A 13,301-nucleotide genomic window follows, 5' to 3' on the forward strand; every position below is an offset into this window, starting at 1 on the left:
TCCCTCCCTCTAGCTGCCAGCTTGGATGCCCCAGAAAGTCACCTCTTACACTAGATTGTTGGTCGTTATTTGTTGTTGTTGTTAGATCTTTATTTTTCTATTTATTATACTCGGTACTGATAAATGAACCCAGGGCCTCCCACGTGCCAGGCAAATGCACTACTGCTGAGCCCCAGTCCCCTGGTTATGTTATTTCTTTAATCTTCTTATCCCAGTTAGCAGGAGAAATTGAATACAGATAAAGCAGAAGGGTTGAAAATGTTGGAGCATATTATTATTACTCAATAATAAACAGTAGGAAAACCTCTGGAAATAAAACCAATCTTCAGTGTTCTTCTAGAAACCACTGGTCAGCCTACTTGGCTGTTTTAAGAATCCCAAAGCCAAGAGCATTCACGCATGCTTGGTAATTCTTGTTTAAAAGCACAATTTAAGAAATGTCCAGTGTACACTGTGTCTGTGCAATCCTTACATTAATAACTTCCCTTACTGTAAAAGCAGCTTCTATTTTTAATCAAATGTTGAGGTTGCATGTTTGATTGGCCTGACTTAGGAGCTTAGTGGGCTCACAGTGGGGAACGGCTTGCAGTATATTAACAGAGATGTATCAAATTGGCAGATCCACCAAGTATTTTTAGTGCTGAAGTTGAGGTAGATGTGTTGTCTCTGCTGTTTTTCCCTGAGAGGCTTGTCTGCCTTGTCAATTGAGCAGCTGTGACTGGGGATGTTTTGTAGTGAGCTCATCAATTAATCATTTTAAGTTCAGTGCATGCCACAGTAACCTTTTTGATCAGTTTTCTCTTTCTTTCTTTCTTTCTTTTTTTTTTTTTGAGAGGAAAATGTAAAGTGGTTTTGGTAAAAATAAAATGGCTAAGTAGCTCCCTGAAGTTGATTTTTATGAATGCCACTCTCTGATTTTAATTCATCACAGTTTTCCAAGTCCTATGAGAAGGTTGAAAAAGCCCTCAGTGCCGGGGACCCCTCCAAAGGTGGCTACGTCTCTCTGAATTACCTAAAGGTCGTCCTTGACACCTTTGTGTACTGGTTACCAAGAAGAATTTTTCTCCAGCTAATGAAAAGGTAAGAGTTCTGTTGTTTCCTTGACAGTTTCTTCCCCCAAACGTCAACTGTGAGAATAAGGAAGAGCTTCATTTATTTTTTATTAGTGTTTTAGGCTTTTTATTATTGAAAATTTCAAACACATACACAAGTAAAGAGAATAATGTAACGAATCCACTCGCAGACCCATCCCCAGCTTCGACAGTTACTGGGTCCTGGCCTGTCACTTCACTGTGTCCCTGCTTATTGTCTCCAATCTCAGATGTTTCTGAAGCAAACATCAGATATCATATTTCCATATGTGACTCGAAAGATATGAGTTCTTTGTAAAACCAAGGCAGAATCCTACTCTCATATCCAGTGGAATTAGCACTGCTGTCATAAACCCGGGTTCAGTGTGACCACCTGTCCTGTGTTCTCTCCTACAGCTCATTCGAGTCAGAATCCATATCCAGCCAGCACATTGCCACTGGCCCATCCACCACAGTCCTCTTGTAACCTCTAGGCCTCCTCTCCGGTCATTTTAGAAATAATCTGGATTGTTTATGAACAATCTGGGTGTAAGGAAATGGGTTGACTATTGCAACCCATGGTGACGTTTCATGTGCTCCTGTCCCTTTCCCCCAGTACCTGCCCTGAGGCTGTCCATCTGCAGCCCATGTCTGTGTTTGTGCTTTCTGCCTTGGGCAGGAATACCTTGGAGCTGATGGCAAGCTGGTATTGACTGATTGTTTCTTTCTGTAATACCAGCAGCTGTTATGGTTGAGACATGTCCTCCAAAAGTTCATGTGTGAGACAGCGCCAGAATTTTCACAGGTGAATTGGTTATGTGAGCCTTAACCTGATTAGTGGATTAATCCATGGATACAGATTAAGTAGGCAGTAATAGTAGGCAGGTGGGGTGTGGCTGGAGGAGGTGGGTTACTGGGAGGGTGCCTCTGGGGTTTATATTTTGTCCCGTTGCCGTGCCTGGGCTGATTTTCTTCTGCCATGATGCTTTGCCTCACCTTGGGCCCAGAGCAATGCAGTCGTCTGTCTGTGGATGGAGACGTCTGAAACTGTGAACCAAATAAACTTTCCTCCTCTATGTTGTTCTTCTCAGGTCTTTTGAAATGAAAAACTGACTAAAATAGCAGCCACTGTCGATGGTCCAATCTACCTGGGACCACAGCAGTTGTACCTAGTGACAGTGAAGTGGAATTGTTCTGTGTCTATCGTTTCTTCTTCTGTCATTAGTTGAAACACTTCTGTGATGAAATCATCTCTTCTCCAACCACGTGACAACCACCAAGCACAGTTGCCATGGGAAGGGTGGCCGTCCTTGGTCCTGTCCCTTCAGTGGCTGCTTTTTAACATCATCAGCTGGCTCCCAGCGTCCTCTGGAATGAGCAGTGGGTGCTGATTCATAATAATCATTATGAGTTCATGAATTTGAGTACATTTGACGGGTTTCAATTCATTACAAGTTATTCTTACTGATACTCGGTTGCCCTGTCTTGGCTAGTGGGGGCTTTTTCATGTTGGTTTCTGAGTCCTGGTGATTGACCCTGATAGTCTTGGACAGCTCTCTTGCTTTCTGGAGAGACAGCAATGCTCCAGGTTCCTCTTGTACATCTTTTGCCGTACACCTGGAATCAGCCATTTTCCAAGGGTCCCTGGTTCCTTTCAGTTGGTAATCAAATGTTGAGCTTGTGTGTTTGATTGGCCTGACTTAGAAAAAATGGTATATATAGACCCAAGTCCACGTGGGGAATACTGCAGTTTACCTGGTTGTCTGTCCAGGGAGACAGGGAACCTTCTCTCAGGGGAAGTAGGGTAGAAGCTAATGGAAAGCTTGTCCTGTGTAGCTCTGGGCAAGGGTGGATTCCTTGGGGTTACCTAGGAAAGAAAGGCCTGTGGGCAGGGGAGGAAAACAGCATTAAGCAGGCAGCAGGTCCACTTTGAGAACACTGGGCCTCCGGGATGGCACCCTGCGTGTCCAACACTGTGACTTCTAGAGCGAAAAGCACAGTTTAGTTTTAGGATTAAACATTCCATGTCCAGTTAGCAAATGAAGATTTTCAAAAATTACTCTCTTGGATAGCTAAAAGTCATAAAGACATTTCTTCTTATTTCATTTTCAATATACAAATAATAATTTAATAGTAATAATAAAATTAAAAACAAAAACCATCCACCTTAATAGCAAACTATTTTGGTTATTCTGCATTTTCTTTCATCATTTTTTAACCATGTACATAAATAATTTTCACATATTTGTAATCAAGGTACACTTACAGTTTTTACATTGTGCTTTTAAAAATAAAAAACAGAAATTTTTAAAAACAGACATTTTTCATATGGCTTTATGGTCTTCAGAGTTATAATTTTAATAGATATATAAAATTTCATTCATCTATCATTTACTGAGTCTATTTATGGTAGTTGCAAAAAATGCAGAAATAAATGACACACAGTTCTGCGCCAGAGTGACTTACCAGAGTGACAGATATAATGGGTGTGGAGAGCAAGTGCATGGGGCTCACAGTGGCCCTGCTGTTGCCCATGGCCCTCCGAGTCCCTTTTTTACATCTACCCAGAATTCCCAATGGAACCAGGCACAAGAAACAACTGCAGAGTAGACACCCAGGTGTCACTGTGAATTACGTACTGCTTGAGCATATGATCCAAAAATTCAAATTCTGAAATGCTCTAAAATCCAAAACCTGTTGAGTGCTGACATGACAACGAGTCAACTCAAGCACAGACGTGCTGAGGATGTTGTAAAAGGCACGCAGGAGGCGTTCACGGACATTGTGTTAGACCTGGGTCCTCCCTAGTCTCTCATCATGTATGTGTGCAAATGTTCCAGAATGTGAAACCCATGATCTGGAATTGTTCTGGAGTCAAGCGTTGCAGGTACCCAGTCCTCAACCTGACCATCTACCTGCCTCTTCGTGCACTTACCTGGCACCACGTCGTTGTCATTGGGGTCTCTAGGTGGTTTTTAGTTTTGCATGTTCTTGTTCAGTTGACCAGCACAATTCCTGAGTGCTCACTGTACACCAGGCAGTGTGCTGCACTCTGAGGCTCCGTGAGGAATAAGGAAAACGTGCTCCTAAAGAGCTTTGCCTGCCGTGGGGGGACCTGCTGTAAGTAAGCATGTAAATAATGGCATGAAGCATGCACGGGGATCGGGCTCGGGAGAATCCATGGGATCCACGATGGACATCCACAGGAAGTGCCCCAGACGGCGTGGTCTGAGGAGGCCTCAGGAAAAATGGGGCATCGGGAGAAGCAGTCACCGGAAGCTCTGTGGGAGCAGCCCCAGCAGCGGGCCACTGGCTCTAAGGACAAGCCCACAGGTGGCATTCTGGGGCTTGGCTCCAAAAGGTACAAGGTTCAGGTGCAGAGGCAGGCGGGGTCCTGGTGAGGAGCCCTGGGGTCACCGCCCTTGCTGTAGAGAGGTCCAGGCAGCTGGGAGCTGGGAGCAACATTGTCACTGCCATAACAGGACATCTCCAGGCACATTCCTTTTTCCTTTGGGAGGGGTACTTTTTCTTTTTTCTTTTTTTTTTTTTAAAGAGAGAGTGAGAGAGGAGAGAGAGAGAGAGAATTTTTAATATTTTTAATTTTTAGTTATCGGCGGACACAACATCTTTGTTTGTATGTGGTGCTGAGGATCGAACCCGGGCCGCATGCCTGCCAGGCGAGCGCGCTACCGCTTGAGCCACATCCCCAGCCCCAGGGGATACTTTTTCTTCAGACTGTATTTCCATACTGCATACTTCTGAATATTTTTTCTATTTTTGAATTTTATTTTTCATTGTAAAGTTAACAAGTTAGCAAGTTATAGTTGTATGTATTTATGGAGTACAAAGCAGTGTTATGATTTGTGCATACAATGTGGAATAATTAAGTCAAGGAAATTAGCATATCCATCTCCAAAATTCTAAACATCTCTGTAATGGGGTATTTGAGATGTACTCCCAGTGACTTTGGAATGTGTGATACTGTTCTATAAAATATAATCTATTTGGCATGCTATGTGATCTCTCTCAAAGCTAAAATGTGCTGATTATTTCTGCTAATTGAGCACTTCTGTTCCCCTCCCCGCAGTCTCTGGTAACATCATTTGACTCTGTGCTCTGGTGAGGTGACTGTTTTAGCCTCCATTTGCAAGGAGAAGCTGTGGTACTTGTCTTCCTGTGCCTGGCTTATTTCTCTAAGCATAATGTTCTCCAGTCCCATCCACGTTGTCAAGAATGACATAATTTCCTTCCTTTTAAAAGCTCAATAGTATTCCATGTGTGATATGGCTTGGTTTCTTCACCCATCCTCCCTTGATGGATACATCGGGATTCCATAACCTGGCTATTGTGAACAGTGCTGCACTGAACACTTGATGTAAATAAACACCAAAATACATGTTTGATGTAGATAAACATCTTCAAGAAATCGACCTCACATTCTGGGGGGTAAATACCCAGAGGCAAGGTTGCTGGATCACAGGGCGAGTCTATCTTCAGTGTCGTAAGAGACCTCCATGTAGTTTTCCTTAATGGCTGGACTCCCTCACCTCGCCGCCCGCGTGCACAGGGCTCCTCTCCTTCACCTGCGCACCACAGCTGTAGGCACAGGCCGAGGAGATCCGCGTGGAAAGCTCACGCAGCTCCATTCCCCGGAGCCGCTCTGAGGTGTGGGTGGGATGGTGATGTCGAACGTTTCATACACCTTAGCCACTGTGTGTCTTTTAAGAAAAGTCTCTTCAGTCCCTTGACATTTTTGATCAGATTATTTTCTTTCTCCAGAGTTGCCTGAGGACCTAGTGTATGTTGGATATTAATCCCTTAACAGTACATGGTATGCAGATATCGACTCCCAGTCTGTGGGTTGTCTCTTCACACTGTTGATCGTTTTCTTTGCTGTACAGAAACCTTCTATTTTGAAGTAATCCCATTTGCCTACATTTGCATTTATTGCTTGCACATTTGGGGTCAAATCTAAAAAAACAGAAAGAAAGAAAAAGTCTTTCTCCAGCCCCCTGCTGGGTAGTTCTCCCCTGTTTTCTTAAGAAGTTCTGTATTTCCCACGTTATGACTGAGTCTTTAATCCATTTTGAGTTGGTTTTTTGATGTGGTCTGACATAGGGTGCAGTTGTGTTCTTCTGCATGTGGATTTTCAGTTTTCCAGGAAGATACTATCCTTTCCCCAGTGTGTATGCTTGGCCTTTCTGTCAAAAACACGTGACTTCATTAGTGGGTCCTCTGTTCTGTCTCATTGGTTGATGAGTCTATTTTTATGCTAGTACCATGCAGTTTTGATTACTATTGCTTTGAAATCAGGTAATGTAATGCCTCCAGTTTTGTTCTTTGTAATTGCCTTGGTTATTTGAAGATTTTTGTGGTTCCTGATGAATGTTAGGGTTATTTTTGTATTTCTATGAAAAGTGACATTTTCATAGCAATTGGATTGAATCTGTAGATTGCTCTGGATAGTACAGATATTTTAACAATGTTAATTCTTTTGATCAATGGACATGGGATATCTTTCCATTTATTTGTGTTTTCTTCAATTTTTCATATATATATTACATATATATATATATATATATATATATATATATATATATATATATATAATTGTTTTCACCTCCTTGGCTAAATTTATTCTGAAATATTTTTAGTATCTATTAAAATTATATTATTTTCTTGATTTCCTTTTTGGATAGTTCATTATTAGTATATGAAATGATAATGAGTTTTGTGTGTTAATTTTGTATCCTGCAATTTTGCTGCATTCATTTATTACTTCTAACTGTGTGTGTGTGTGTGTGTGTGTGTGTGTGTGTGTGTGTGTGAGAGAGAGAGAGAGAGAGAGAGAGAGAGAGAGAGAGAGAGAGAGAGAGGTGGGGGGGGGAGAGAAATCTTCAGGATTTTACATATATGAGATCATCTCACCAGCCAACAGTGACGATTTCACTTCTCCCCTTCCTACTTGGATGCTTTTCAGTTCTTCTCTTGCCTGAGTGTTCCGGCAAGAACTTGCAGTACTCTGTTGAAAGGAAGTGGGGGAGCGGGCATCCTGGCCTTGTTCTGAATCTTGCAGTGTTTCAATTTTTCATCATTGGCCTTTATTGTGGTCAGGTACATTTCTTATATCTAATTGTTTGAGTGTTGTTTTTTTCTTAAATAAATCATGAAGGGATGTTGAATTTTGTCAAGTGTTTTTTTTCCTGCATTCATAGAAATGATCACACAGTTTTGATTCTTTATTCTGTCAATGCGATGTATCCCATCTTTTTAGCATGTTGAATAACCCTTGAATCTGGGGTTAAACCCTCTTAATCACAGTGAATGTTCCTTTTCATGGGTTATTAAATTCAGTTTGCCAGTTTTTGTTTTGAGAACTTTCGCATTTATGTTCAACAAGGAAATTGGCCTGTAGGTTTCTTTTCTTGTGATGTCCTTGACTGGCTTTGGTATCAGGGTATTGCTGGCCTTGTAAGAGAAGTTTAGAAGTATTTCCCCCTCAATTTTTTGGAAAGAGTTTGAGAAGAATTTAATTCTTTCAATATTTAATAGAATTCAGAAGTGAAACCATCAGGTCCTGGGATTTTTATTGATGAAAGAATTTTATTACTAATTCAACCTCCTTACTCATTATTAGTCTGTTCAAATGTCCTATAGGTTCATGATTCGATCTTGGTAGGTTGTATGTGTCTGAAATTTGTCCATTTCTTATAGGTAATCAGTTTCTTTGGTTCATAGTATTCTCACGATCCTTTGAATTTCTGTACAATTGTAATATCAGTTGCAGTGTCTCCTCTTTCATTTCATAGTCTAGCTGAAGTGTTCCTATCTTGTTTATATTTTCAAAAAATCAACTCTTAGTTTAATTGATCTTTTTTAAAAATATTTTTTAGTTTTAGGTGGACACAATACTTTTATCTTTTATTTTTATGTGGTGCTGAGAATCGAACCCAGTGCCTCACACTTGCAAGGCAAGTGCTCTACCACTGAGCTGCAGCCCCAGTCACTAGTTTCATTGATCTTTTAAAATGGGTTCTCTAGCCTCTATTTCATTTATTTATTCTTTGATCTTTGTTAATTCTTTCTTTCTGGTGATATTGGGCTCAGTTTGTTCTTTTTCTATTTCCCTGAGGGGTGAAATTAAGTTATTTATTGAAATCTTTCTTAAGTATAGGCTTTTGTTGCTAGGTTTTCCTCTTAGAATTGCTCTTCTTGTATCTGAAAGTCTGGATATGTTGTGTTTCTGTTTTCATTTGCCCTGAGATATTTTTTAATTTCCCTTTTAATTTTTTCATTGGCCCATTAGTTGTTCAAGATCATAAGCCTTACTTTTCATGTTTTGTGAGTTTTCCCAAGTTCCTCCTGCTCTTTGAGTGATGCAGCTGGGTGGGGTGGCAGCAGGGCCCCGGGGTTAGGTGGAGCCTCTGGTTGGGATGGACAGGAGCTGCACTTGGCTCAGTGGAGCACAGGCGAGGCTCACTCCCTGCCCACGCGGTGCCGTGGGGTGGGCTTTGAGGCTGGGCTGAAGACCGTTGGAACTCCTGGTTGCAGCAGATCTAGCCTCTGCTCTTTGCCAAAATCATTTGGGGTTGGCAGAGTCTTGGAGTGGGCTTTGAGGCCTCCAAGTGCTGCTGAACTCCTGGGTGTGGCACAAATAAAAATGGAAACACGATACACCAGAACATGGGGTGCCGGGGCTTCCGGGCTGCCCTCCTAGTCTGCCCTCTTGCTGGCTCCTTGTCACCCTTGTGCATTTCTGTAAGGACTGCAGTCGATATTGTGCGAATGTCCTAGTCTCATGTTCCTTCCCGCATTGAACATTAACGTTGCTTTAAAATTTTGACAACAGATATCAGTAGTGCCTTGTTTTAGTTCATATTTTTGGGCTGATACAGAGGCTGGACATGTACATGCCCGTGCACTGACTGTGTCTCCCTTGGTGTGAATTTTTTTCATGCTCTAATTGGCAGTGGCCCAAATGGATTGTTTTTTGAGTTAATTTTTTTGGTTAATTTTTTTTATAATTAGATAATTGTTAAAAGATAACCCTTTGCATTCTAAGTGCTGCAGCCATTTCTCTCAGCTTTCAATTTCTTTCTTAATGTGATGCCTCATCGTTTTGAAGTTTATAATTTAATATAATCAAATATATTAATCTTTCTTTTTTTTGTTTTTGGAATGTCTTCTCTTGTTTAAAATCTATTAACTCATCATTCTCACCCAGCCTTGATTATAAACTCCATTCTGTACTGCTTGCTTCTCTTATTCTGTAAAAAAAAAGAAATTCCATTAATCCATTGTAATATAAATTGAGTATCTAAATTAAAAGAAAACACTTTTTTTCTGAATAGATAATCTGTTTTCCCATCACCATTTATTAAATAACCCTTTCCTTCTCCACAGTTTTATTTTAAAGGTATCTAACATTCATTAAGCTCATTAAAAAGACACTGCCCTCTGTGGCCCTTATTCTTTGTGTTTCATGCCTACTTCTCTGTGGCTTCTTTCGGTGCCCAAATCATACCACATTTCTTGCTGAAGTCCACACAACTGAGAGGAGACAGACCCATGTCTGGGGAAATCACCAGACCAACAGCCACGCAGAGCTCAGGCTGGGCTCCCGGCTGCCACAGCTCCGTTCCCTCTCCTTCTGCCTCGGTTTCCCATTGAGCTGGACTGTCCCCCAGGGCAGTTTTCCTGCTGCGAAGTCACAGACAGCTCACAGCCTCCCAGGTTTTCTCCCAGTTCTTCTCATTCAGATGCCTGAGGGTCACCTCACAGGGGCCCAGCTGTTTCACAGACCAGCCCCTGCAGCAGACGGCTCTCTTGCTCTTCTTAAAGTTTACCAACACCTTGCCCAGGTCCTCAGGTAGGATCTGGGCTATCTGCGTCACGGCTTCTGGGGTTTGTTAAGATGGTCATCTTGGGTCAGGATAGCCATCACTGCCGACTGGTGCATGTGATCTGACAGGCTGTCTGGATTTCGACATTTCTCTTTATCCTGACATTTCTCTGTATCCTGTGGCTCCCCGTCACCTGAAGGTCTGCTTTGCCATATCTTAAATTCTTATTTAAATTTTGTCCCAATTTGTATTTCCTATTCTATCCAAGGACATTTCTTTGTAAGGTTCTATCTTTAATGGTCCATCCATTGTACTAAAATGTCCTTTTTATTTTCTGTTATACTTTTAGAGAATACATATATTAAGTTCCCCATACTGTCACAGTTGCTTGGTTGTAACCTACTTCTTGGATTTAAATGGTGATTGTTAAGGTCTTAGGACTGATAGGGAGATCCTGCTGGATTCTACGAGGAAAGAACAGGCAGGGAACGAGAGCAAGAGGTAGAAGTAGTGGGGGCCGGGGTCGCCTGGCTGGGTGGGCCAGGCTGATGTGCAGGTGGGGCCGGGGGGGGGGACACATGGGCTGCCCGGAGAGGGCACCCTTAACTTCTTCCTACCTTTTACTAAGAGCATCATGAGATTCATCTAAATTTAGGCTTAACGTTTCTATGATTTTTCCGTGTACTTACCAGGAGGAGTCCATGTTTACAGCTGGGCAAATTTTGTATGACTTTTAGTAACTTAAGAGTTCACTAAAAAAAAATCTATGATAAGGGCTGAGGTGTGTCTCAGCAATAGAGTGCTCGCCTAGCATGTGCGAAGCGCTGGGTTCCATCCTCAGCACCACATAAAAATAAAAACAAATAAAAATAAAGGTATTGTGTCCAATTACAACTTAAAAAATCTATGATAAATATTCATAGCAGCTCTATTCACGATCATCCCAAGCTGGAAGCAGCCCAGCAGTAACTCGGCAGGTGGGTGCCTGACCTGCACACCATCCAGCAGATGCCGGTCAGCACAGAGGGTGTGGACCATTGTCACACACAGCCGTCCCCTCGGAGATGCCAAAGGAGCCGCCTCAAGTGTTGCCACAGTAGGACGCCGACGTCCAGCGTGCTGGGAGAGGCAAGACCACGGGCAGAGAGGGGGCGGTGACTTGCCAGGTCAGGAACCAGGGGAAGGGCAGCAGAGGGTCCCTGGGTGAGGGGACCGCGCACTGAGCACAGGAGTCCACGTGCATCTGAGCACATCAGGACTCACAAAACTGGATCATGAGGAAAAGTCAAAGGCCTGCGTTTGAATTTAAGAAATAAAGTGAAAACACGTGTTTAGTTTTCTTCCTAAAGGCAAACAATATGGGGAAGAATAAGGAAGGAAGGAAAATTAAATCCAAAACCTACCTCCATGCAGAATGATTTGAGAAATTATTCCTATCCAATTTAAGAGTAGATAATAAAAAAAAAGATAGGTGTGTATTTGAGTTTGTTATTTTTTAATAGTCAACATCTAGGTATTAAATTAAAAACCCTACAACTTGGTAATAAAGCATAAAGTCTTGATCTAAATAATCTTATAGAGACTTTAAAAGCTACTTTCATATATATTTAATGGAATATATATATATATATTTTAATGAAAAAAATGTAAATGAATGCTAGGCTTTAATTGCACAGCTAACTTTACCTTCATTATAACATCTGTGCCTTTCAATGTTGCCTAGACTTTTCTATAAAATAGATCTAGTAAAAATAAACCAGTGTTAAATCTGAAGAATGAGTTTAAGGAAGAGGATGGAATGACCTAGCACGTTGGTGGAGAGGTGTCTGTCCACCTGTCCTGCGAGCTGTTCTTCAGTCAGAAGCGTCTCCTGCTGATGGTTTCCCCTTTCACGCCGGTGGCCCGGTGGCCTGGCAGGCGCTGTGCCACAGGAGAAGTAAGCCACTCAGCCCAGACGTGTGAGGGAGGATGCACACTAGGAGATGTTTCCGGTCATTGCTAAACCCCTTTGACCCTGGCTCTAGGATCTCTCCGTTTACGTGACATCTGGGAAAGGCAGCACAGTGACACAGGAGAACAGGTCTTGAGTGACAGGGCTGGGCCAGGGGATGTGGCTCAGAGGAGAAGCAGGAGGGTGCTGTGGGTACCAGACGGCTCCACATCCTGACTGCGATCTTAGTCTGGCCACACACTGGCCAGAGTCCAGGCAGAAAACAGATGGCCAGTCATTCTTATTTTTTATTTTGAGAGTGAGTCTTACTAATTGCCCAGGCTGGGCTTGAATTTTTGATCCTCTTGCCTCAGCCTCCCAAGTCATGGGTGCCACTTTGCCTGACTCTTACAGGTTTCTGAAAGGGTCTTTGGCCCATGTGAAGACAGGAGGCAGTGAAATCAGCACCAGAGGCAACAGCTTGGGGCCAGGGGGAAGGGAAGCCAGGAGAACTTCCTTCGCCTTAAGGGGCAGGAGAGGAGGCAGTTCCTGAGTGGAACAAGAGCTGTGGCTGGAGGAGGGTCCCCGGCCTGCAGCAGACAGGCTTTGTGGGAGAATGCCAGCCCGGCCAGCTGCAGCCTGCAGGGAGCAGGCTGGGAGGAACTCAGCCCCTCACCCTCCACCTGCTGTGCCCGGTGCCAGCCAAGCCCAGCTGAAAGCCAGGAGTGTGAGAGTCCAGCTGAAGCCACCCCTGGGCACTGTGCAGAGCAGAGAGCAGAAAGTGGTCTCAGCACAGTCTCCAGTTGGAGCCTCGGCATCCTTTCAGGACAGAGGACCCTTGTCCTTTCAGTGAAGACCTCGAGCCACTCAGAGCCCTGGAGAGGCCGGTTTGTCCCCGCCCAGGATCTGAACCGCTGGCTTCCCATTGGAGGCCGTGGTGGGAGGGAAACAGAGGCGCCCTGCACAGAGCTGCCGAAGTTCATGCTGTCCCATCGGGAGGTCCCTGTGGACAGTCTCTCACCGTCCATTCTGTGGCCCCTTTCCCTGCCAGCATCTGTGCTGGACAGCATCGTTCCCTGGTGAGGCGCCCAGCCTGCCTTTCCACAGTTCTCAGTCCTGGTGTGCGTCTCTGTTGGGCCACGGTGTCTGGATCAAGTCACAGTGTGTGTCCTGTGGCACGGTGCCCTCCCCCACAGGAGGACTGGACTGGCGTTATGGGCAAGGCCTGCAGCCATCTGTCAAGTCATCAGCTCCAGATGATGGGGCAGGACCACTGGCCACGTGCATGGAGTCTGCCGCAGTCTGGCTGGGCACAAATCGCGAGCCACTGAAGCAGGAACAAACTTTATTTCTGAACTCCCCCAGCACACTCCACACACACGCTCCCGGGAACTCTCCTGAACGCCATGCGGCTCCTCCAGGAACCACCAACCGGAAATCCCTCCTCCGGCACTTCCC

At 43.8% G+C, this 13,301-nt stretch overlaps 1 protein-coding gene across 1 annotated transcript in view; it reads left to right on the forward strand.

The window, feature by feature from the left end:
• Nucleotides 1-13,301, forward strand: part of Efcab6 (EF-hand calcium binding domain 6) — a 191,314-nt gene that overhangs the window by 56,061 nt on the left and 121,952 nt on the right. Inside the window, 1 exon segment of the mRNA XM_071609135.1 lies at nucleotides 932-1,080. Within this exon segment, the coding sequence (XP_071465236.1) occupies nucleotides 932-1,080 (149 nt within the window).

Source organism: Marmota flaviventris, chromosome 3 (genome assembly GCF_047511675.1).
Source record: "Marmota flaviventris isolate mMarFla1 chromosome 3, mMarFla1.hap1, whole genome shotgun sequence".
Classification (NCBI taxonomy): Eukaryota; Metazoa; Chordata; class Mammalia; order Rodentia; family Sciuridae; genus Marmota; species Marmota flaviventris.